Here is a 26,992-nt window from a genome sequence, read left to right on the forward strand (position 1 = left end):
AGCCAAATGGCACCTCCCCATTGTAATTAAATGTTGCATTTCATTTCGGTCTAAAGAACCAGCAAACTTGTATTATCCAAGTAAGTACCTTATTGTATCCCCAAATTAATCCTGAAAGATTTCACAACCGTTAAATAACTTCTGAAGTGAAGCCAAGTGGTCCCTGGATTTGGTCTCACGGTGTAAGTGGTCCCTGGATTTGGTCTCTGGGTATAAGTGGTCCCTGGATTTGGTCTCACGGTGTAAGTGGTCCCTGGATTTGGTCTCTGGGTATAAGTGGTCCCTGGATTTGGTCTCACGGTGTAAGTGGTCCCTGGATTTGGACTCTCGGTGTAAGTGGTCCCTGGATTTGGTCACACGGTGTAAGTGTTCCCTGGATTTGGTCTCACGGTGTAAGTGGTCCCTGGATTTGGTCTCACGGTGTAAATGGTCCCAGGATTTGGTCTCAGGGTGTAAGTAGCCCCTGGATTTGGTCTCACGGTGCAAGTGGTCCCTGGATTTGGTCTCACGGTGTAAGTGGTCCCTGGATTTGGTCTCACGGTGTAAGTGGTCCCTGGATTTGGTCTCTGGGTGTAAGTAGCCCCTGGATTTGGTCTCTGGGTGTAAGTGGTCCCAGGATTTGGTCTCACGGTGTAAGTGGTCCCTGGATTTGGTCTCACGGTGTAAGTGGTCCCTGGATTTGGTCTCACGGTGTAAGTTATCCCTGGATGTGACTCCAGACCCACAACAACGTGGTTAACTCTTCACTGCCCTCGGAAATGGTGGCTCATCACCACCTTCTCAAGGGGCAAGTAGTGATAGGCAATAAGTGCTGGGCTTGCCAGTGACTCCCACATCCCATCAATGAGAAAAAACATTGGCATCCATTAATGAGGAGGGAATGGAAGGATATTGGGTTGGGAAAAGACTGCATTGGTTAATTAGATAGATCAATGGTCCAAGTGTGTTTATGGACATATAACATGGACACTTAATGAGCCAAATGGCACCTCCCCATTGTAATTAAATGTTGCATTTCATTTCGGTCTAAAGAACCAGCAAACTTGTATTATCCAAGTAAGTACCTTATTGTATCCCCAAATTAATCCTGAAAGATTTCACAACCGTTAAATAACTTCTGAAGTGAAGCCAAGTGGTCCCTGGATTTGGTCTCACGGTGTAAGTGGTCCCTGGATTTGGTCTCTGGGTGTAAGTGGTCCCTGGATTTGGTCTCACGGTGTAAGTGGTCCTTGGATTCGGTCTCTGGGTGTTAGTGGTCCATGGATTTGATCTCACGGTGTAAGTGGTCCCTGGATTTGGTCTCTGGGTATAAGTGGTCCCTGGATTTGGTCTCACGGTGTTAATGGTCCCTGGATTTGGTCTCTGGGTATAAGTGGTCCCTGGATTTGGTCTCACGGTGTAAGTGGTCCCTGGATTTGGTCTCACGGTGTAAGTGGTCCCTGGATTTGGTCTCACGGTGTAAGTGGTCCCTGGATTTGGTCTCACGGTGTAAGTGGTCCATGGATTTGATCTCACGGTGTAAGTGGTCCCTGGATTTGGTCTCTGGGTATAAGTGGTCCCTGGATTTGGTCTCACGGTGTAAGTGGTCCCTGGATTTGGTCTCTGGGTATAAGTGGTCCCAGGATTTGGTCTCACGGTGTAAGTGGTCCCTGGATTTGGTCTCACGGTGTAAGTGGTCCCTGGATTTGGTCTCACGGTGTAAGTGGTCCCTGGATTTGGTCCCACGGTGTAAGTGGTCCATGGATTTGATCTCACGGTGTAAGTGGTCCCTGGATTTGGTCTCACGGTGTAAATGGTCCCTGGATTTGGTCCCTCGGTGTAAGTGGTCCCTGGATTTGGTCTCTGGGTGTAAGTGGTCCCTGGATTTGGTCTCTGGGTGTAAGCGGTCCCTGGATGTGGTCTCACGGTGTAAGTGGTCCCTGGATTTGGTCTCAGGGTGTAAGTAGCCCCTGGATTTGGTCTCACGGTGCAAGTGGTCCCTGGATTTGGTCTCACGGTGTAAGTGGTCCCTGGATTTGGTCTCACGGTGTAAGTGGTCCCTGGATTTGGTCTCTGGGTGTAAGTAGCCCCTGGATTTGGTCTCTGGGTGTAAGTGGTCCCAGGATTTGGTCTCACGATGTAAGTGGTCCCTGGATTTGGTCTCACGGTGTAAGTGGTCCCTGGATTTGGTCTCACGGTGTAAGTTATCCCTGGATGTGACTCCAGACCCACAACAACGTGGTTAACTCTTCACTGCCCTCGGAAATGGTGGCTCATCACCACCTTCTCAAGGGGCAAGTAGTGATGGGCAATAAGTGCTGGGCTTGCCAGTGACTCCCACATCCCATCAACGGGAAAAAACATCGGCATCCATTAGTGAGGAGGGAATGGAAGGATATTGGGTTGGGAAAAGACTGCATTGGTTAATTAGATAGATCAATGGTCCAAGTGTGTTTATGGACATATAACATGGACACTTAATGAGCCAAATGGCACCTCCCCATTGTAATTAAATGTTGCATTTCATTTCGGTCTAAAGAACCAGCAAACTTGTATTATCCAAGTAAGTACCTTATTGTATCCCCAAATTAATCCTGAAAGATTTCACAACCGTTAAATAACTTCTGAAGTGAAGCCAAGTGGTCCCTGGATTTGGTCTCACGGTGTAAGTGGTCCCTGGATTTGGTCTCTGGATATAAGTGGTCCCTGGATTTGGTCTCACGGTGTAAGTGGTCCCTGGATTTGGTCTCTGGGTGTAAGTGGTCCCTGGATTTGGTCTCACGGTGTAAGTGGTCCTTGGATTCGGTCTCTGGGTGTAAGTGGTCCATGCATTTGATCTCACGGTGTAAGTGGTCCCTGGATTTGGTCTCTGGGTATAAGTGGTCCATGGATTTGGTCTCACGGTGTAAGTGGTCCCTGGATTTGGTCTCTGGGTATAAGTGGTCCCTGGATTTGGTCTCACGGTGTAAGTGGTCCCTGGATTTGGTCTCACGGTGTAAGTGGTCCCTGGATTTGGTCTCACGGTGTAAGTGGTCCATGGATTTGATCTCACGGTGTAAGTGGTCCCTGGATTTGGTCTCTGGGTATAAGTGGTCCCTGGATTTGGTCTCACGGTGTAAGTGGTCCCTGGATTTGGTCTCACGGTGTAAGTGGTCCCTGGATTTGGTCTCACGGTGTAAGTGGTCCCTGGATTTGGTCTCACGGTGTAAGTGGTCCCTGGATTTGGTCCATCGGTGTAAGTGGTCCCTGGATTTGGTCTCTGGGTGTAAGTGGTCCCTGGATTTGGTCTCTGGGTGTAAGCGGTCCCTGGATGTGGTCTCACGGTGTAAGTGGTCCCTGGATTTGGTCTCACGGTGTAAATGGTCCCTGGATTTGGTCTCTGGGTGTAAGTGGTCCCTGGATTTGGTCTCTGGATGTAAGTGGTCCCTGGATTTGGTCTCACGGTGTATTTGGTCTCTGGGTGTAAGTGGTCCCTGGATTTGGTCTCTCGGTGTAAGTGGTCCCTGGATTTGGTCACACGGTGTAAGTGTTCCCTAGATTTGGTCTTACGGTGTAAGTGGTCCCTGGATTTGATCTCACGGTGTAAATGGTCCCTGGATTTGGTCTCAGGGTGTAAGTAGCCCCTGGATTTGGTCTCACGGTGCAAGTGGTCCCTGGATTTGGTCTCACGGTGTAAGTGGTCCCTGGATTTGGTCTCACGGTGTAAGTGGTCCCTGGATTTGGTCTCTGGGTGTAAGTAACCCCTGGATTTGGTCTCTGGGTGTAAGTGGTCCCAGGATTTGGTCTCACGGTGTAAGTGGTCCCTGGATTTGGTCTCACGGTGTAAGTGGTCCCTGGATTTGGTCTCACGGTGTAAGTTATCCCTGGATGTGACTCCAGACCCACAACAACGTGGTTAACTCTTCACTGCCCTCGGAAATGGTGGCTCATCACCACCTTCTCAAGGGGCAAGTAGTTATGGGCAATAAGTGCTGGGCTTGCCAGTGACTCCCACATCCCATCAACGGGAAAAAACATTGGCATCCATTAGTGAGGAGGGAATGGAAGGATATTGGGTTGGGAAAAGACTGCATTGGTTAATTAGATAGATCAATGGTCCAAGTGTGTTTATGGACATATAACATGGACACTTAATGAGCCAAATGGCACCTCCCCATTGTAATTAAATGTTGCATTTCATTTCGGTCTAAAGAACCAGCAAACTTGTATTATCCAAGTAAGTACCTTATTGTATCCCCAAATTAATCCTGAAAGATTTCACAACCGTTAAATAACTTCTGAAGTGAAGCCAAGTGGTCCCTGGATTTGGTCTCACGGTGTAAGTGGTCCCTGGATTTGGTCTCTGGGTGTAAGTGGTCCCTGGATTTGGTCTCACGGTGTAAGTGGTCCTTGGATTCGGTCTCTGGGTGTAAGTGGTCCATGGATTTGATCTCACGGTGTAAGTGGTCCCTGGATTTGGTCTCTCGGTGTAAGTGGTCCCTGGATTTGGTCTCTCGGTGTAAGTGGTCCCTGGATTTGGTCTCACGGTGTAAATGGTCCCTGGATTTGGTCTCAGGGTGTAAGTAGCCCCTGGATTTGGTCTCACGGTGCAAGTGGTCCCTGGATTTGGTCTCACGATGTAAGTGGTCCCTGGATTTGGTCTCACGGTGTAAGTGGTCCCTGGATTTGGTCTCTGGGTGTAAGTAGACCCTGGATTTGGTCTCTGGGTGTAAGTGGTCCCTGGATTTGGTCTCACGGTGTAAGTGGTCCCTGGATTTGGTCTCACGGTGTAAGTGGTCCCTGGATTTGGTCTCTGGGTATAAGTGGTCCCTGGATTTGGTCTCACGGTGTAAGTGGTCCCTGGATTTGGTCTCACGGTGTAAGTGGTCCCTGGATTTGGTCTCACGGTGTAAGTGGTCCCTGGATTTGGTCTCACGGTGTAAGTGGTCCATGGATTTGATCTCACGGTGTAAGTGGTCCCTGGATTTGGTCTCTGGGTATAAGTGGTCCCTGGATTTGGTCTCACGGTGTAAGTGGTCCCTGGATTTGGTCTCTGGGTATAAGTGGTCCCTGGATTTGGTCTCACGGTGTAAGTGGTCCCTGGATTTGGTCTCACGGTGTAAGTGGTCCCTGGATTTGGTCTCACGGTGTAAGTGGTCCCTGGATTTGGTCTCACGGTGTAAGTGGTCCATGGATTTGATCTCACGGTGTAAGTGGTCCCTGGATTTGGTCTCACGGTGTAAATGGTCCCTGGATTTGGTCCCTCGGTGTAAGTGGTCCCTGGATTTGGTCTCTGGGTGTAAGTGGTCCCTGGATTTGGTCTCTGGGTGTAAGTGGTCCCTGGATTTGGTCTCTGGGTGTAAGCGGTCCCTGGATGTGGTCTCACGGTGTAAGTGGTCCCTGGATTTGGTCTCACGGTGTAAATGGTCCCTGGATTTAGTCTCTGGATGTAAGTGGTCCCTGGATTTGGTCTCACGGTGTATTTGGTCTCTGGGTGTAAGTGGTCCCTGGATTTGGTCTCTCGGTGTAAGTGGTCCCTGGATTTGGTCACACGGTGTAAGTGTTCCCTGGATTTGGTCTCACGGTGTAAGTGGTCCCTGGATTTGGTCTCACGGTGTAAATAGTCCCTGGATTTGGTCTCAGGGTGTAAGTAGCCCCTGGATTTGGTCTCACGGTGCAAGTGGTCCCTGGATTTGGTCTCACGATGTAAGTGGTCCCTGGATTTGGTCTCACGGTGTAAGTGGTCCCTGGATTTGGTCTCTGGGTGTAAGTAGCCCCTGGATTTGGTCTCTGGGTGTAAGTGGTCCCAGGATTTGGTCTCACGGTGTAAGTGGTCCCTGGATTTGGTCTCACGGTGTAAGTGGTCCCTGGATTTGGTCTCACGGTGTAAGTTATCCCTGGATGTGACTCCAGACCCACAACAACGTGGTTAACTCTTCACTGCCCTCGGAAATGGTGGCTCATCACCACCTTCTCAAGGGGCAAGTAGTGATGGGCAATAAGTGCTGGGCTTGCCAGTGACTCCCACATCCCATCAACGGGAAAAAACATTGGCATCCATTAGTGAGGAGGGAATGGAAGGATATTGGGTTGGGAAAAGACTGCATTGGTTAATTAGATAGATCAATGGTCCAAGTGTGTTTATGGACATATAACATGGACACTTAATGAGCCAAATGGCACCTCCCCATTGTAATTAAATGTTGCATTTCATTTCGGTCTAAAGAACCAGCAAACTTGTATTATCCAAGTAAGTACCTTATTGTATCCCCAAATTAATCCTGAAAGATTTCACAACCGTTAAATAACTTCTGAAGTGAAGCCAAGTGGTCCCTGGATTTGGTCTCACGGTGTAGGTGGTCCCTGGATTTGGTCTCTGGGTATAAGTGGTCCCTGGATTTGGTCTCACGGTGTAAGTGGTCCTTGGATTCGGTCTCTGGGTGTAAGTGGTCCATGGATTTGATCTCACGGTGTAAGTGGTCCCTGGATTTGGTCTCTGGGTATAAGTGGTCCCTGGATTTGGTCTCACGGTGTAAGTGGTCCCTGGATTTGGTCTCACGGTGTAAGTGGTCCCTGGATTTGGTCTCACGGTGTAAGTGGTCCCTGGATTTGGTCTCACGGTGTAAGTGGTCTATGGATTTGATCTCACAGTGTAAGTGGTCCCTGGATTTGGTCTCTGGGTATATGTGGTCCCTGGATTTGGTCTCTGGGTATAAGTGGTCCCTGGATTTGGTCTCACGGTGTAAGTGCTCCATGGATTTGATCTCACAGTGTAAGTGGTCCCTGGATTTGGTCTCTGGGTATACGTGGTCCCTGGATTTGGTCTCTGGGTGTAAGCGATCCCTGGATGTGGTCTCACGGTGTAAGCGGTCCCTGGATGTGGTCTCACGGTGTAAGTGGTCCATGGATTTGATCTCACGATGTAAGTGGTCCCTGGATTTGGTCTCTGGGTATAAGTGGTCCCTGGATTTGGTCTCACGGTGTAAGTGGTCCCTGGATTTGGTCTCACGGTGTAAGCGATCCCTGGATTTGGTCTCTCGGTGTAAGTGGTCCCTGGATTTGGTCTCACGGTGTAAGTGGTCCCTGGATGTGGTCTCCTGATCTAAGTGAACGTTCAAAGTCCAACGGTCAAAGCGCGAGCGGCCGGAGAGCGCGGGAGAAATGGGAGGCTGTGATTGGAGGATCAGAGATCACGAGCCCGGGGGGGGAGTGAGCTGAGCGCTGAAAGTCCAACAGCCAAACCACGAGCGGCCGGAGAGAGCGGCACTGTGATTGGAGGAGAGACGAGCATGCGCGGGACAGACAGGTTGAGAAAGTTCTCGAATCCGAGTTGAGCGCTCGCGGGTCCGGGAGACGTTTCCTGACCGTCCGTCCGCCTCTCCGGGTAAGTCGGCACCGCACCTTGCACGGCCCTTGCTGCAGCTGCCGCCGGTATATTCCCGACATCGGACTGGTTTATTGATCGGAAATTCCCCTCTGGAAGGGAGGGAGCGAGGACAGAAAGCGGGACACCAGAGCGGGGATACCCGAGGCTTTCCCGGGTGTCTCACACTGAGATTCACATCAGACTTTACCCCCAAACCAAACTTGTGTTGTCAGTTTGGTGTCGGGGCCCAAACCCAGCCCCGAGTGAAGCAGAGTGAGACTCCGTCCTCCGGGCAGCCTCTCTCCCCTTCACTATTGTCAGCTTAGCTGCCCCGCCGCAGGATTCAAGCTGCATTCTCAGTGTAACCGGCACAGACATGGCACGGAGCAAACCACTTTGGTCACATGGCGGTTATGTTACTGGGTTCAAATCTCAACACGGCAGCGGGGGAATTTAACTTCAGTTCATTCAATAAAACTGCAATAAAAAGCTAGTGCAGCGAAGGTTCACCAGACTGATTCCCAGGATGGCGGGACTGACCTATCAAGAAAGACTGGATCAACTGGGCTTGTATTCACTGGAGTTCAGAAGAATGAGAGGGGACCTCATAGAAACGTTTAAAATTCTGATGGGTTTAGACAGGTTAGATGCAGGAAGAATGTTCCCAATGTTGGGGGAAGTCCAGAACCAGGGGTCACAGTCTAAGGATAAGGGGGAAGCCATTTAGGACCGAGATGAGGAGGAATTTCTTCACCCAGAGAGTGGTGAACCTGTGGAATTCTCTACCACAGAAAGTTGTTGAGGCCAATTCACTAAATATATTCAAAAAGGAGTTAGATGAAGTCCTTACTACTCGGGGAATCAAGGGGTATGGTGAGAAAGCAGGAATGGGGTACTGAAGTTGCATGTTCAGCCATGAACTCATTGAATGGTGGTGCAGGCTAGAAGGGCCGAATGGCCTACTCCTGCACTTATTTTCTATGTTTCTATGTAATGGTGACCCTGAAACTACCGGATTGTGGTAAACACCCGACTGGTTCACTAATGTCCTTTAGGGAAGGAAATCTGCTGCCCTTACCCGGTCTGGCCTACATGTGACTCCAGACCCACTGCAATGTGGTTAACTCTTCACTCTCCTTGGAAATGGTGGCTCATCACCACCTTCTCAAGGGGCAAGTAGTGATGGGCAATAAGTGCTGGGCTTGCCAGTGACTCCCACATCCCATCAATGGGAAAAAACATTGGCATCCATTAGTGAGGAGGGAATGGAAGGATATTGGGTTGGGAAAAGACTGCATTGGTTAATTAGATAGATCAATGGTCCAAGTGTGTTTATGGACATATAACATGGACACTCAATGAGCCAAATGGCACCTCCCCATTGTAATTAAATGTTGCATTTCATTTCGGTCTAAAAGAACCAGCAAACTTGTATTATCCAAGTAAGTACCTTATTGTATCCCCAAATTAATCCTGAAAGATTTCACAACCGTTAAATAACTTCTGAAGTGAAGCCATTGCTGCTATGCAGGCATTTCCTACATTGCAACAGTGATTATTGACTGTAAAGTGCTTTGGGATGTCTGGTGGTCGTGAAAGACACTGTAGAAATGCAAGTCTTTTGAATGTGATTGCCAATTTACTCACATCAAGATCTCACAAACAGCCAATGAGGTGAATGACCTAGTTAATATGGGTTTGTTTGGGGTTGGGGGTGCTTGGTTAGTAAGGGATAAATATTGGCCAGGGCACCAGGACAACAACTTGCTCTTCAATAGTGGCACTGAATCTTTTATATCCTGAAGCACCAGAACAGGCAGACAGGACCTAGTTCTAACATCTCATTGGAAAGATAACCCCTTTTGGCAATCTCGTACTTCAGTACTACACTGAAATGCCAACCTAGGCTATATGCTTAAGTTCTGAAGTGGGGCTTCCACTTATTTCTTTTATGATTCTGAAGTGAGACATACCAGAAAGTCTAAATTCAAAGTATATTTTTGTGTTCATCCTGTTTATACTTGTTTAGATTTTACCTACTTCACAATAGATTTGAACTTTTACTTACTTTCAGGAACATTATTGCTCAATACATCAGAAAATACAATACATCATTTGAAAATTAAAAGTGAGCTTTTTAATATATTTTAAACTACAATCCTGATTCAGTGTTAAACTACAGCTGTCTGAATGTTAATAAAGATCAGTTTAATCTGTTACTTGCACCTTCCAGTTACAATTCCAGAGAGCAGTTTATTTTTAATTTTAGGCAATAAAAAGTCTATTAATAGTTTTGATGGAGATAGTCTAATCAAGAACTATAAAAGAAAAAATCCAATACAAGTTATGTAAAAGAACATTATAGAGTTAGGAACATAATTTGGCACAAGATTACCAATATCATTCAGAGATTATAGAGACAATTGTTATAAATTAAATCTCTCTGGTGTAGTTACAGGGGTACTTCTCAGTGATTTTAAGCATATTAATCGGACAACAAGGATTACATAGGATACATGCCACAGAAACAGGCCATTCAGCCCAACCAATCTGTGAGGCGTTTATGCTCCACTCCAGCATCTTCCTGTCTTTCCTCATTAAATCTATCAGCATAATCCTCTCTTCCCTTCTCTCTCGTAGGCTTGTCTAACTTCCCCTTAAATGCATCTATACTATGCCACTTTCTGTGGTAGCGAGTTCCACATTCTCAACACTCTGGGTAAATAAGTTTCTCCTGAACTCCCGATTGGATTTCTTGGTGACGATCTTATATTGATGGTCTCTCGTTATGCTCTTCCCCACAAGTGGAAACACACTCGCTGTCCCCACTCTCTCAAAACCTTTCATAATTTTAAAGACACCTATTAGGTCATCCTTCAGCCTTTTTTCCCCCCAGGGCCTGAAATTGATGGTCCTATCGTTGGCTGACATCGAGTTTTCTCAGCAGTTTCCACACTTTTTCGGTGCTCTCCTCTCTGTGGGAAATTGGTGTGACTCTCACGCTGGTGGTTTGGAGGGACTGCTGGGGAGCGTCCCAAAGCATGCACTGATGTGTAATACCGAAAAAAGTCCTCCCGCCCAAAGTTCATCCGAGCGGTCCTCTGCTCCTGCAGGAGAAAAGACCACTGCGTGGAAGCAGGTCTTACCTGGACGGTAGGTATGAAGACCTGCAAGAAAAGGTAAGTGATTTTTTTTTTCTTTTGCAACGATTTGGTGTGAAAGGGTCCTCTGAAAGTTTTGTGATTTTTTTTAAATTATTTGAATATTTCATTTTTTGTGTGTCTCCCCTCCCCACCCTCCCTGCGCCCGACTCCAGCCTTGGCGTAACTTTCTCCAGGATTGCATTTTCTGCCCAGAATCTCAACTACCGCCCAGAATCAGCGTGTAATGCCCAGTTTTGCCGCCGGGTGCTTTTTTCTTTTTTGACCAAACTTCCGCCCCAAGTACCGTCAGGATCTTAGCTGTCTTTGACTGTAAATGGGCGGAACTTGCCTTTAATCAGTTTTGGCCCCCTACAGCCTGTTCATCCTTTCCTGATATGCATGCCCTTGCATTTCTGAAATGCTTGTAATTCCTCTCTCCACCCTCTCCTGTGCCTCTATATCCTTTTTTATACAGTGACCAGAACTGTATGCATTATTCTGTGATTTAACATAACTTCCCTACTTTTTAATCAAGTTTATAACCTCTAGTGCTTAGTTTGCTTTTTATGGCCTTGCTAACTTTGTGATTTCAGTATTTGTACTCCAAGATCCCTTTGTTCCTCTATCCCACCCAGACTCGCACCCTCCAAGTTATAGGTGACCTCTCTGTGCTTCCTACCAAAATATAACAACCCACGTGTTAAACTTAATTTTCCAAATATATGCCCATTCTGCAAATTTATTAACGTCTTCCTATAATTGGTTGCAATCAATAACAACTTATATTTATATAGTGCCTTTAACGTATTAAAATGTCCCAAGGTGCTTCACAGCAGTGTTATAAGACAAAACAAAAATTTGACACCGAGCCACATAAGAAATGACAGCAGATACGGTGGAGGAGAATTTCCTGGAGTGCATAAGGGATGGTTTTCTAGACCAATATGTCGAGGAACCAACTAGGGGGGAGGCCATCTTAGACTGTGTGTTGTGTAATGAGAGAGGGTTAATTAGCAATCTCGTTGTGTGAGGCCCCTTGGGGAAGAGTGACCAGAATATGGTGAAATTCTACATTAGGATGGAGAATGAAACCGTTAATTCAGAGACCATGGTCCAGAACTTAAAGAAGGGTAACTTTGAAGGTATGAGGTGAGAATTGGCAAATGATACTTAAGGGGTTTACTGTGGATGGGCAATGGTAGACATTTAGAGACTGCATGGATGACCTACAACAATTGTACATCCCTGTCTGGCGTAAAAATAAAAAAGGGAAGGTGGCTCAACCATGGCTATCAAGGGAAATCAGGGATAGTATTAAAGTCAAGGAAGTGGCATACAAATTGGCCAGAAATAACAGCGAACCCTGGGAGAAATTTCGAACTCTGCAGAGGAGGACAAAGGGTTTGATTAGGGCAGGGAAAATAGAGTACGAGAGGAAGCTTGCAGGGAACATTAAGACGGACTGCAAAAGCTTCTATAGATATGTAAAGAGAAAAAGGTTAATAAAGACAAACGTAGGTCAGAATCAGGGGAAGTCATAACGGGGAACAAAGAAATGGCAGACCAATTGAACAAGTACTTTGGTTCAGTATTCACTAAGGAGGACATAAACAACCTTCCGGATATAAAAGGGGTCAGAGAGTCTAGTAAGAAGGAGGAACTGAGGGAAATCCTTATTAGTTGGGAAATTGTGTTGGGGAAATTGATGGGATTGAAGGCCGATAAATCCCCAGGGCCTGATGGACTGCATCCCAGAGTACTTAAGGAGGTAGCCTTGGAAATAGTGGATGCATTGACAGTCATTTTCCAACATTCCATAGACTCTGGATCAGTTCCTATGGAGTGGAGGGTAGCCAATGTAACCCCACTTTTTAAAAAAAGGAGGGAGAGAAAACAGGGAATTATAGACCGGTCAGCCTGACATCGGTAGTGGGTAAGATGATGGAATCAATTATTAAGGATGTCATAGCAGCGCAATTGGAAAGAGGTGACATAATAGGTCTAAGTCAGCATGGATTTGTGAAAGGGAAATCATGCTTGACAAATCTTCTGGAATTTTTTGAGGATGTTTCCAGTAGATGGACAAGGGAGAACCAGTTGATGTGGTGTTTTTGGACTTTGAGAAGGCTTTTGACAAAGTCCCACACAAGAGATTAATGTGCAAAGTTAAAGCACATGGGATTGGGGGTAGTGTGCTGACGTGGATTGAGAACTGGTTGGCAGACAGGAAGCAAAGAGTATGAGTAAATGGGGACTTTTCAGAATGGCAGGCAGTGACTAGTGGGGTACCGCAAGGTTCTGTGCTGGGGCCCCAGCTGTTTACACTGTATATTAATGATTTAGATGAGGGGGTTAAATGTAGTATCTCCAAATTTGCGGGTGACAGTGTGAGCTGCGAGGAGGATGCTATGAGGCTGCAGAGTGACTTGGATAGGTTAGGTGAGTGGGCAAATGCATGGCAGATGAAGTATAATGTGGATAAATGTGAGGTTATCCACTTTGGTGGTAAAAACAAAGAGACAGACTATTATCTGAATGGTGACAGATTAGGAAAAGGGGAGGCGCAACGAGACCTGGGTGTCATGGTTCATGTGTCATTGAAGGTTGGCATGCAGGTACAGCAGGCAGTTGAGAGCAAATGGCATGTTGGCCTTCATAGCGAGGGGATTTGAGTACAGGGGCAGGGAGGTGTTGCTACAGTTGTACAGGGCCTTGGTGAGGCCACACCTGGAGTATTGTGTACAGTTTTGGTCTCCTAACTTGAGGATGGACATTCTTAATGTTGAGGGAGTGCAGCGAAGGTTCACTGGACTGATTCCTGGGATGTCAGGACTGACATATCAAGAAAGACTGGATTAACTGGGCTTGTATTCACTGGAGTTCAGAAGAATGAGAGGGGATCTCAAACGTTTAAAATTCTGATGGGTTTAGACAGGTTAGATGCAGGAAGAATGTTCCCAATATTCGGGAAGTCCAGAACCAGGGGTCACAGTCTAAGGATAAGGGGTAAGCCATTTAGGACCGAGATGAGGAGAAACTTCTTCACCCAGAGAGTGGTGAACCTGTGGAATTCTCTACCACAGGAAGTTGTTGAGGCCAATTCACTAAATATATTCAAAAAGGAGTTAAATGTAGTCCTTACTACTCGGGGGATCAAGGGTATGGCGAGAAAGCAGGAATGGGGTACTGAAGTTGCATGTTCAACCATGAACTCATTGAATGGCGGTGCATGCTCGAAGGGTCGAATGGCCTACTCATGCACCTATTTTCTATGACCAAAAGCTTGGTTAAAAAAGTAGGTTTTTTAAAGACCGTCTAAAAGGAGGAAAGAGAGGTTTAGTGAGAATTCCAGAGCTTAGGGCCCAGGCAGCTGACGGCACGGCCACCGATGGTTGAGCAGTTTTAATCCGGGATGTTCAAGAGGGCAGAATTTGGGGAGCGCAGACATATCGGGGGAGGGGGGGAAACTATCTCCACGCCGCACCCAATTTGGTGTCATCCACAAATTTGGAAGTTTTTTTTTATTCCATTCATATAAATTGTGAACAATACTGGTCCCAGCACTGATCCTTATGGAATACCATTTCCTACCTCCGGCCACTAAATAGCTACCTTTTACCCCTACTGTCTTGACGCCAGTTAGCTATCCACTCTGCTACTAATCCCCTGACTCCAGATTCTCTGACCTTGTTCTAAGTCTATTATGGGGTACTTTATCGAAGGAGGGAGCTTTATTCTAACTCCTGCAGTACAACACCTATGCTTAGTTACTTGAGCCCAGTATTGCGAGTGCTGGTCTGTCCTGAGTTACTTGAGCTCTGTGCTGGAGAGTCCAGAATAGCCTCACTATTTAGTCTTGCATATGAATTATGACCGCCCGAGTGAGGTACTGGATAACTGGTGCTGTCTTTGGATCCAAACATCAGCATGAGTCACTGTTCTTTCACTTTCTCCTTTCTCAAAGCAATGTGATCCTCCCCACTTCCAGCGCAGCCCATTCTAAATAATTGAATTGTTTGTGTACTTCCAGAGTTATCGACATGTCACTTTGTGTATCCCTGAACCTTGTGACCTTTGTGTATCTTGTTTGACACTGCTATATAAACCTTGTGGTTATAAAACTGAAGGGAGGATTTCCCCCAAATTACCACCTAAAAATGAGCAGAAAAATCAGATGGGAATACCTCCCATCAAAACTCTACTAAAATTAGCCACCAACATTTTCTCTGCTCACACTGCTGCAGATGGCAGACAGCTACCCACCTTCCCTGCTGCATGTAAATCAATAGAGAGGGGTCAAGGCCCAGGAATCCAGATAATTTCCTTTATTCCTGCCTCTGCTGCCAATGGAGAGGTCAGAAGGAAGGAAGTGGTAGGGGGAAATGTGGTTGCAACAGACATCAGGATTGAGTTTCTTGATGCCAAGAATGAGATTTAGCCACCTCTCCCTCTTCCAAATCTTCTGCCTATATTTTTTTCCCCAACTGGCTCATGATGTGGCAATTTTGATCTGGAACATTTAGCAGCATTCTACCTGCTTTAAAACTGTCCGGACCTATTTGTTAGCGAAACAAATGTCCCACTACAGAAGCTCAACATTTCCTGATCCCGCAGTGGCAGAGTCCCAGTGGAAGAGCGTATAGAACGCTGGAACAAGGTCAGTGTGTGGTTGGATGAACATGCCAAAGTCCCACTCACTGTAGTGATCCCACCCTTAAGGAAAATCTCTCGCCAACATTCTTGTACAGTGCTGCATCACTATTATGGTGGTCAGTAATCTGTCACACTTTCACTTAGTGAACTGTAGATCTGATTTTGTGCTGACAGACACAAGTGACACTAACCGATGACAAACTAATTGAAGACCACAGCTACTTTCCCCAACTGATAGCATCTTTTCTCGTGCAAGTCAAGTCAGAAATTTAACATTTATACTTGTACCAGACTCCAGTGTAGTTTTATTCAGGGTCAAACACTTGCCTTGTCTACACTGCAACAGACAGGCACCAACGCAAGATAACGCTGCAGCAAGAGTGACTTGCAAGTGACATTGAATCCCAAGGAGAGAGCTCCTTTGGAAAGGAGGACAGTAGGAATATGTGTGTGTATGAACTATGCTCATACAACAGAGCCTGATCTTCTGTCATCTTGGACCCCCTTGCCACTGGACCAAGACCTTGCTCTGTCAAGTCCATGTGGTAGCTGGTTACCCCACGTTAAAATAATTAACGTATATGAACTAGGCCCATACAGCAGAGCCTGATCTCCAGTCGTCTTGGATCCCCTTGCCACAGTGCAAGACTAAGCCCATATTGTAGCTGGTGTGCAACGGCCATTCCATGTTAAAATAATTCACAAGCAGGAATCTTACCCACCTGTGACAAAGATTGTAGGTCCTGCATTGGAACCCATTTTTAGTGTGGCAGCAAGTCATCCTCGATTCCGAAGGACTGCCTAAGGAAGGAAGAATTGAAGACCCAAGCACAGAGAAGTCTCGGACGCTTTTATAATCTCGTACCAGATGGGTGATAAATCAATCACTTACCGGAGATGTTCTCCTGGCTTATCGATGGTTTACATGGGGTGAAACCTTCACTCCACACTCTGCGTCTGATAAAATACAGATCTTCCATCTGTTCCTAGTTTTTATTTTATCAACACAAACATGAGTGGTATAAGACACACTGGTCCACTCCGCAATCACCTCAGCGCCCCATCCCCTTACCATGGCACCTTCCCATGCAAGCACAGGTGATGCAACACCTGCCCTTTTACCTCCTCCCTTCCCACCGTCCAGGGCCCCAAACACTTCTACCAGGTGAAACAGCAATTTATTTGTACTTTCTATTTAGTATACTGTATTCGGTCCCCACGATTGGTCTCCTATACATTGACCATTTTGAAGAGCACCTTGGTTCAGTCCATAAACGTGGCATCGAGCTTCTGGTCGCCGTCATTAATTCCCCGCTCCGTCCTAGGCCTCCTACATTTCCAATGAAGCTCAACGCAAGCTCGAGGAACAGTACCTCATCTTTCGTTTAGGCACTTTACATCGAGTTCAGACCATAACCTCTGCATATTTTTTTACGAGCCCTGGCCCCAACTCTTTGTATTCTCTTTCCCATTTAGTCTTTACTGATTCCACCATTCACACCCAATCTAGACTCTCTTTTTGTTTCTTAACTTATTCCATTACCATCTCACTTTTGGCCATCATCACTTGTCTCTTAAATCTCTTCTGCCTTACACCCTATCACAGCCCTTCCCCTTTGTCCTTTCCTCCCCTCCCCTTTTCACTGCCCCTGTACTTCAAGAATCTGTTGCATCTCGAGCTTTTCCAGTTCTGATGAAAGGTCACAGACCTGAAATGTTAACTTTCTCTCCACAGATGCTGCATGACATGCTGAGATTTCCAGCATTTTCTGTTTTTACAACAAACATGGAGTGGACTGCCCTGCTCAGAACTAAATTTATTAATTGAAGCTTATACAATCAGAAGCTATATGGGTTTCTAGTTGCATTATTAAATGTGTAGAAAATTATCATTTAAAAAAAAATGTTGACACTATAGAAAGTCAAGAGCTACCAGATTTGTAGAGTTATAATGCATTCAACACTGTACCCATAGAAGTGCAATTAAATTCCCCATCTGTAATTAAGATGGCATATAGATATTTAAGCTGAGTGCTGTCTGTCTAAATGTGCTCTGTGAGAACACTACCACAGGTCGAGGCTCTATAAATAGAGCTGGAGTGCCAGGCACTGGAACATCGTGGCGGAGGTTCGGCGAATGAGGGTACAGGGGTAGCACGGGCCAGCTCACACTGCGATATGTGTGCGCACTAGGTCCGTACAACAGAGCAGATCTCCAGTCATCCTGGTTAATCCTTGCCAATGGATAAAGGCCTAGCTCTGTCAAGTCCATGTGGTGGCTGATGTGCAATGGTCACCACGTGTTAAAAAAATTAATACACAGGCATCTTCCACCCCCACAACTGGATTGGAACATCGGGTCCTTCATTGAAACATCTGTGAACTCTTGTGGAAGCAAGTCATCCTCGTTCGAGGGACCGCCTAAGATGATGATTCTATTAAGGGATAGATTCCAGAAAATTGTCACTGTTACCCAGCAGCATTTTAAATATTTTATATAATCTTTTCTTAAAAGGGGAGATTAACTTTAATATTTACATACTTGACAGCTTCCTTTGTCAATCTAGAAAGTATTTTGAAGAAACCTCAAGGCCAAAGACCTTTGAAAGAACTAATGCTGCACTTGACTGATTCTCAGCCATTTGTTTTGATGTGTGGTACAGAAAAAAGGATACATTTTTTCTCTGAATTCAGCCCCAGTGAAAGTGTAGAGGTAAGACATTGTGTTCACACTATAGAATGAAACTATCTTGGACTCACAACTGAGATAAACTCCAATCTTCCTGGGAATCTCACGGGCAGGGATATCTGATTGATTTGCAGAATTTGCCTGGAATTGATCATCGACCTGCCCAATGGTCCAGAATCCATTTTCCGGTATCAGTTTCATCTCTATCTTCCTCTTCACGGACTCTGCGGCTACTCCCAGAGTCCAGTGCCGATTCCCTGCCACTTCCACCTCCCAGTAGTGATTACCCGATGTGAATCCCTCCGATCCCAGCACAGATTCCCAGGCTGTAAACCGCTCCTCATTGTCAGGGAGAATCTTCGCTGTCCGGGTCAATTTCACATTCTTCAGATCCTTTGACACCTCAAGCCATGGATTTGCTGTTTCTGTATCCAGGGTTGGAGAGACTGGGAAGAAAAGGGCAGAATTAGAGCTTAAGTACAGGTTCTGAGGCTTGATTAAATCACTTAACAATAAAGACTAAATGAGGTAGTGTAGCTAGGAGAACAACCACTTACATCTCTGTTGCATTTGGCTGACAAATGCCTGAAAGCACAGTCCAGAGAGGCAGAAATAGGGAGTGGCAGGGTTTTACAGGGAGATTTTAAAAGTAGGGAGCAAAGTGTCAAGAGTGGAATGATTTGGGGAGAATTCCAAAGGGAGGAGATGTGGTGGATGAAAGAGCTGCTACTACATTTTACTTTGTGCAGCGTGGAAAAAGCATAGCTCAAGTTGATAAAACTGCAAATTAAGGTATCAGCTTTTAGGGTGGAGTGGATGTAGAAGTATAGGTGGTCAACGCAACAGCAATGGTAAAAAATAGAAAGTAAAAAGTTCTGAAAGTCATCTACCAGGTACATTTTCTCCACAGCTGCTGCCTGGCCTGAATATTTTCAGCATTGTGTGTTTTTGTTGATCGATCTGGCAGTCAAAAATCAAACATCTATGAAGCATCAGCAGCTGAATCATATACCATCACGCTCTGTAACCTCATTGCCTCAAGCCAGAAGAAAAAAAAGACTTGCATTTATGTAGGGCCTTTCATGATTATTGGACATTTCAAAGTGCTTTACAGCCAATGAAGTACTTTGAGTATTATCACTGTTGTAATGTGGGAAATGTGGCAGCTATGTTACACACACCAAGCTCCCACAAACAGCAATGACCAGATAATCTATTTTTTTGTCATGTTGATTGAGGGATAAATATTGGCCCCAGAACACCAGAGAGAACTCTTCCGTTCTCTTCAAAATAGTGGCTTTAGGATCTTTTACATCTACCTGAGGAGGCAGACGAGGCCTCGGTTTAATGTCTCATTTGAAAGACCGCACCTCCGACAGTGCGGCACTCCCTCAGTCCTGCCCCTCCCACACTGCGGCGCTCCCTCAGTACTGTCCCTCCCACAACGCCGTGCTCTTAAGAAGACCAACCTTGATTTAATACCAGTATATCTTAGTGAGACACCATCCACGTCAAGCTGCAATACAAGGCTACCTCCATGCTAACCACCACAAGCAGTAGGCTGTAGATAGAGCTAAGCAGTCCTATAACCAACAGATCAGAACAAAGCTCTAGTGCTACCATAACCAGTTAATAATGGCCGTGGTCAGTCAAGCGATGGACAATCCACGAGCATCCTCAACCTTCAGGTGAGTGTAAGAATCAAGGCTAAAGTATTTGAAAGCCTCTTCAGCAAATAGTACGATCCCTACTTTATCTTCTTTCAAGATCCTCACTCATAAATACCAACATCTGGCCAAATAACCTCAACTATCCCCCCCCTCCGGTCAAACACCAAAAGCAGGAGAAATCTTACTGGTTAATAATCATATTTGCCTGCTCCTGATCATCAGTAAACTAATGGATGAGTCATCAAGTAACATAACCAGAACCAACCAGACTATGTCACAGCTTTGATACAAGCCTAGAAACGAGTTGCATGCAGAGGAAAGAGAATAACTGATCAACATCAAGACAGCACTTGTTCATAATATGGCAAGGAACCCCATCAAAACTGAGGTCAGCGGGGATCATAGGACAACCCCTCAGTGGCTAGAGTCATGCCTGATGCAAAGGAAGTTGTTGGAGCTCTATTATCTCAGCCCCAGGTCATCACTGCCAAAGTTTGTCAGGGCAGTGTCTGTGGCCCAACCGTTCTGAGCTGACATTCCAACCATCAAATGGTCAGGGGCGGGAATATTTACCAGAAATTTAACTAGACCAGTCATATCAACAATGTTGCTACAAGGAAACTATTTCCTCTTTCAAGCGGGCCAGTAATCAGAGGTTATAGATTTAAAATAATTGGCAAAAGAACTAGAGGGAGAATGAGAGCTTTCTTCACACAGAGGGCTGTTAAGATCTGGAATGCACTATCCGAAAGGGTGATGGAATCAGATTCTATAGACATTTTTAAATAGCAATTGGACATTTACTTTAACCGGACTAATTTACAGGGTTATGGGGAAAAGCTGGGGTGTGGGACTAAATTGGACAGCTCTTTCAAAGAGCCAACTGGCCTGGCCTTCTGCGCTATAAGATTCTATGATTCTAAGAGTAAGGCAGAGACTATATACTCTACAATGGCAGGCTCAACTCCTGACCTCTCGAAGCCTTTCTACCATCTAAGTCAAGATAGAAGTGTCAATAAATAGTCATTGTGCAGCTGCAGCACTATAGAAGCTAGACACCATCCAGGACAGATCACTTGATCGCCTTCTCCATCACTGATCCATGCTGACTGCAATAATTACTATCTACAGGATGCACTGCAGCAATGTGCCAAGCTCTGGCAGCACGTCGCAGACCTATGACCTTTACCTCAAGTTCAAGGGGACACCAATTACCTCAAAAGTTCCCCTCCAAGTTACATGCATCTCGACTTGTACATATACCAACATTCCTTCATTTTTGCTCAGTCAATATTCTGGAATTCCCTATCTAACGTCATGGGGGGGGGGGGGGGCGGTAGGAAGGAGAACAATCAGTACAAATATTGCAGCAGTTCAAGGAGAATACCTATCAGCACCATCTAGGCAAAACTAAGGATGGTCAATAAATAGAGAATTGCCCAAATCCCCAAACCAAATATCTGAAAAAACAATGGATGCTGGGAAAGAAACCCAACTTGAATTCAAGGACTACACAAAAATTCTGCACCTCTAACCTGAGCCGACAAGGTAGCTGAGGAGATTGATGGAGTCAAACATAGAGGTACACACAGAATTCAAGAGGATGGCTTCAGATTTGGTGGCATTATTTTGGAGGACATTTCACCTCATCCAAACCTTAATGGTGGATAGTCTGAGATTGATGAAGGAAAGCTGGATGTCATTGGCGAATATGTCGAAGCCAACCTCACACTTCCAGATGATGTAACTAATGGATAACGTATAAATAATGAAGAGGAAAGGACTACAATGGGAGTTCTACTGATACTACATTACCATGAGGATTCCAGGAGATGATGCAAGGGTATATCTTCTGCTTATGTAATTCCTGCATGCCAGAAATAGTGTGTCAAATTGGGCAATCAAAGCCCAGGATATTCTGTCCATTAATCTTATTTTCCACAGAAGTGAAACGCAAGAACATAAATAGGAGCGGGAGTTGGCCTTTGGTCCTTTCAATAACATAATGGCTGATCTTTATCTCAACTCTACTTTCCCACCCTATCCACACATCCCTTGATTCCCTTAGTATCCAAAAATCAAACAATCTGTCTTGAATGTACTGAATGACTGAGCATCCACAACCCTCTGGGGTAGAAAATTCCAAAGATTCATAATCTTTCTCCTCATCTCAATCCTAAATGACCAACCCCTTATTCCGAGACTGACTCCTAGTTTTAGACTCCTCGGTTAGGGGAAACATCCTCCTAGCATTTAGCCTGTCAAGCACCATAAGAATTTCTAAACTCTAGAAAATATAGGCTTAGTCTACTCAATCTCTCCTCACAGGACAATTCCTTCATCTCAGGAATCAGTCTAGTGGACCTTGTTGCACTCCTAAGGCAAGTACATCCTTCCTTGGGAAAGGAGACCAAAACTGTACACCATACGCCAGGTGTGGTCTCAGCAAGATCCTATATAATTGCAGTAAGATTCCTTTACTCTTGTACTCCAAATCTCTTTGTAATAAAGGCTAACATACCATTTGCTCTCCGAAATGCTTGCTGTACCTGTATGTTAACTTTGTGATTTGGGTAAAAGGACACCCAGGTCCCTCTGAATACCAACATTTTGCAGTCTCACCTTTTGAAAAACAATATTCTGCTTCGGGAGAAGAGATGCACATTGTTGAGGTCTGAGCCTGGGGTTGAGAAGAGGAAATTGAATGCTCAGGAGCTGGGACATCAGGGAATTAAGGGAGCAGAGAAATGATTTGAGAAATTTACCCAAGATGCCTGTCTCAGCAAGTATGAGCAGTACCATGGAGATGGATTGCAGTCAACCGATGTTGTTGGAGGATGGAGAGTTTATTCTGTTAAAAGCAGGTCAAGGCGGCTGAGAAGCCATTGTCAGAATTGCACATGATGCCGCTTGTGACTTTGATTAGCTAAATCTCAATGCTGTAAGTGAGAGGAAGTTAGATTGGAGGGTCACAAACAGGAACTAAGAGAGATTGGATCATATTTATGAGGCATAATTTATTCCTGGTCTTTGAAAAAGGAAAGTTTGGAGATAGGTTGGTAGTTGGAGAAAATGGAGGAGTTAAAGATGAGTGTTTTGTGAAGGGATGGTCATAGTTTGGAAGGTGATGAGGACAAGATGGGAGATGTCAGTGAGCATGGGGCTGAAAAGTGGCTGCTCAGGAGCTGGGACATAAGGGCCTTGAGGGAGCTGATAATCAATGGAGTATAATGAGGGTTGGGTGGGAGTTGGGGAGCAACTGCAGAATGCTGTGTGGCTGCAAACTTCTTCAGGAAAAGGGGAGCAAAGAAGATGAAAGAGGCTCCTGTGTGGATAGCTTTGATTTTCACCCAAAAAAATCTGAATTTTGCACATTTAAGAGCTTTTTTAACAGAGTTCACACTGCTGGCTTGACGAGCTCCCAGCAGCCGGGCACATTGGAAAATTGTATGCATGTGGCTCTCGATTTGCCAGCCATTCCAATTAATGGATGGAAAATTGAGGCAGTGCATCTGCTATTTCCTAATATGTATTGCTAATGTTTGAGGGTCTCAGCCAGTAGCATGAACTCAGAAAATTATCCAAAGTGAAGGGGGAGAATGAGAAGAGGGGGAGGTCTCTTCAAACACAATTTCATGTACGATAGCGACTATGACCAAGGGAGTAGATCAATTGCAATCAAATTATGTAAATGTTTATTACAGTAACTTGCGGATCTTACCTTCACACTCACAAATCTTCTTCCAATCTGAAAACAAAGAATAACCCTATTAGACTGGATAAGTTTTCACAGGATATCAGCATGTAAATAATTCCATAGGGGGAAAAAAAATCACATTCACTGCAAAATTACTGGGACCTTGCTAATACAAAGCTGCCATTGTGTGGGTGGGCAAGGGAGGGATTTGGATCGTAATCTGGTTACATTGGGTCTCTCACTTGGGGTACAGTACATAACCCATTCAAAATTTCATGGCAATTAGACCAGATTCTTTTTGTGGGAGTACAAAAATAAATAGGACAGGTGGGTTGACATCATCAGCCAGAGATCCTGGTAGTTGCACTCTGCATTATAAACCACTGCATACCAGCCTGCCAAAAGTTGGTCCCAGGGAAGTGGGTCTGTTTTGCTTATGAAGCCAGTCTGAGAAATGCACATTTAAAAGTCAGTGCATGCATTTGTCTGGGTTAACAATTTCCTGCTGGTGAGAATTGATTTTGGGAAGCCTCAGCAGAACTGGGAGAAGTTTAACATGCCTTCACATGATTGCAACATAGTGACATATACATGCAACTGCACACATACAAATCCATGTTGTAAAAAAGGGCTGAATAATTACAATAATTATGAGTATGTAAAATTGCCCTCACTGCAAAATCTTCAATGTTTTTAGAATATAGACTGAGAAGGAAACATTTCATAGAATGTTACAGCACAGAAAAAGGCTATTCGGCCTATCGTTCCTGTGCCGGCTCTTCAAAAGAGCTATCCGAACATCCACTTCGGGTACAGTAGCATAGCGATTATGGTGAGATTTAGTAAGATCATGGCTGATGTTCGACTTCTATTCCACTTTCCTGCCTGATCCCCATATCCCTTGATTTCCCTAAATGTACTCAATGACTGAACCACCACAGCCCTCTGGGATAGAGAATTCAAAAGATTCACAACCCTTTGAGTGAAGAAATATTTCCTCATCTCAGTCCTAAATGGCTGACCACTTATCCTGCGACTATGTCCCCTGGTTCTAGACTCTCCAACCAGGGGGAACAGCCCCTCAGCATCGATCCTGTTGAGCTATCTCAGAATCTTGTACATCTCATTTTCAAACTCCAGAGAATATAGGTCAGTTCAGTCAGTCTCTCCTCATAGGACAACCCTCTCATCCAGGTATCAATCTGGTGAACCTTTGTTGCTCCGCCTCTAGGGTAAGTATATCCTTCCTTCGGTATGGAGACTACAAGAGCACTTAATTCTGAAAATAATTGTTGCACCAACACTGAACAGTGCACCTTTCAAACACTGCCCTGAAAAAAGCCAGGAGCACGACACTGTGAAAACTGTGACCCGATGAAATTCCAACATGTAGCCTCTGATCTGGAGTCGGACGCGCTATGGTTGTGCCATAAGACCACACAGCAAAAAGCTTCCTTTACTGTTTCATCAAACACTCCCACAGCAGGTATAGCATGAGTTAAATACAGAGTAAAGAAACGAATAGCATAGATGCATTTAAGGGAAAGCTAGATAAGCAACAGAGGGTTATGCTGGTAGAGGCAGATGAGTAAGGATGGGAGGAGGCTCAACTGGAGCATAAACAGGAATAGGCTGGTTGGGCCAAACGACCTGTTTCACTGCTGTATACTATATAATCCAGAGGCTTGGACTAATGATCCAGAGACACGAGTTCAAATCCCACCACAGCAGCTGGGTTATTTAAATTCAGTTAATTAATTACATAAATCTGGAATTAATAAACTAGTATCAGTAATGGTGACAAACTATCGGATTCTCATAAAACCCATTTGGTTCACTAATGTCATTTGGGGAAGGAAATCTGCTGTCCTTACCTGGTCTGGCCGATATGTGGCTCTAGATAGTAATATGGTTGACTCTTAACTGCGCCCTGAAATGGCCCAGAAAGCTACTATGAAAAACAATGAGGAATAAAACCAGACGGATCACTCGGCATCGACATAGGCACTGGATTCGGACACGACAACGGCAAACCCAGCCCAGTCGACTCTGCAACGTTCTCTCAAACATCTGGGGACTTGTGCCAAAATTGGGAAAGCTGTCCCACAGACTATTCGAGCAACAGCCTCATATACTCGTACTCACAGAATCATACCTGTCAGCCAACGTCCCAGACTCCTCCATCACCATCTCTGGGTATGTCCTGTGACCAGAAGTGGCAGCACAGTGATATACAGTTGGGAAGGAGTGGGCCTTGGAATTCTGAACATTAACTCTGGACCCCATGAAGTCTCATGGCATCAGGTCAAACATGGGCAAGGAAACCTGCTGATTACCATCTAATGCCCTCGCTCAGCTGATGAATCAGTACTCCTCCATGTTAAACACCACTTGGAAGAAGCACTTAAGGTAGCAAGGGCACAGAATGTACTCTGGGTAATGGTCTTCAATGTCCATCACCAAGAGTGGCTCAGTAGTACCAATACTGATCGAGCTAGCCAAGTCCTAAAGGACATAGCTGTCAGACTGGACCTGCGGCAGGTGGTGAGAGAACCAACAAGAGGGAAAAAACTTCTTGATCTCATCTTCACCAATCTACCTGTTGCAGATACATCTGACTATGACAGCATTGGTAGGAGTGACCACCGCACAGTCCCTGGGGAGACAAATTCAGTCTTCACACTGAGGACATCCTCTATTGTGTTGAGTAGCACAACCACCATGACAAATGATTCACAGCAGATCTAGCAGCTTTAAACTGGGAACCCATGAGGTGCTGTGGCCATCAGCAGCAGTAGAATTGTATTCCACCACAATCTGTAACCTCATGGTCTGGCATATTCCTTACTCTACCATTGCAGTCAAGCCAGGGGACCAACCTCGATTCAATGAGGAGTGTAGAAGTGTGGCAGGGGCAGCACCAGGGGCAATAAAAATGATTCGCCAACTTGGTAAATCTACAATACAGGACTACATGTATACTAAACAGCTGAAGCAGCAGGTTATAGACCGAGCTAACTGAACCCACAACCAATGGATCAGATCAAAGCTCTGCAGTCCTGCTACATCCAGTTGTGAATGGTGGTGGTCCATTAAACAATTAACACGAGGAGGAGGCTCCATGATCAATGATGGCGGAGCCCAGTACGAGTGCAAAAGCCACGGCTGAAGTATTTGCAACCAGGAGTGCCAAGTTGATGATCTACCTCAGCTTCCTCCCAATGTCCATACCATCACAGAAGCCAGTCTTCAGTCAATTCGATTCACTCCACAGTATCAAGAAATGGCTGAGTGCATTGGATACAGCAAAGGCTATGGGCCCTGACAACATCCCATCTGTAGTGCTGAGGATTTGTGCTCCAGAACTAGATGTGCCTCTAGCCAAGCTCTTCCAGTACAACTACAACACTGGCATCTACCCGACAAAGAGGAATATTGCCCAGGATTCTCTTGACCACAAAAAGCAGGACAAAACCAATCTGGTTAAAATTACTGCTCTATCAGTCTACTCTCAATCATAAGCAAAGTGATGTAATGTTTCGTCAACAGTGCTATCAAGCAGCATTTATCGATAACCTGATAGCAATGCTCAAAATCCTGGAATTCCCCCCCTAACAGCTTTATGGGAGTACCATCATTATCATAGGCAGTCCCTCGGAATCGAGTGGAAGCATTGCTTCCACTCTAAAAATGAGTCCTTAGGTGGCTGAACAGTCCAATACGAGAACCACAGTACCTGTCACAGATGGGACAGATAGTCGTTGAGGGAAAGGGTGGGTGGGACTGGTTTGCCGCATGCTCTTTCCACTGCCTGCG

General features: G+C 45.4%; 1 protein-coding gene across 3 annotated transcripts in view; it reads right to left on the bottom strand.

The window, feature by feature from the left end:
* Nucleotides 1-16,913: 16,913 nt before the first annotated feature.
* Nucleotides 16,914-26,992, bottom strand: part of LOC139229688 (butyrophilin subfamily 1 member A1-like) — a 71,843-nt gene continuing 61,764 nt past the window's right edge. The window contains exons 8-10 of one of the 3 annotated variants that reach the window (XM_070861211.1): nucleotides 23,201-23,227; nucleotides 17,881-18,255; nucleotides 16,914-17,555 (exon numbers count right to left, since the gene is read on the bottom strand). In XM_070861211.1, coding sequence (XP_070717312.1) covers nucleotides 17,554-17,555; nucleotides 17,881-18,255; nucleotides 23,201-23,227 — 404 coding nt within the window. In that variant the 3' untranslated portion in view covers nucleotides 16,914-17,553. Of the gene's footprint in view, nucleotides 18,256-23,200; nucleotides 23,228-26,992 lie in introns of all 3 variants that reach the window. The other 2 variants (XM_070861210.1, XM_070861209.1) reach the window with 2 other exon arrangements.

This window comes from Pristiophorus japonicus, chromosome 19, assembly GCF_044704955.1.
Source record: "Pristiophorus japonicus isolate sPriJap1 chromosome 19, sPriJap1.hap1, whole genome shotgun sequence".
Taxonomy (NCBI): Eukaryota; Metazoa; Chordata; class Chondrichthyes; family Pristiophoridae; genus Pristiophorus; species Pristiophorus japonicus.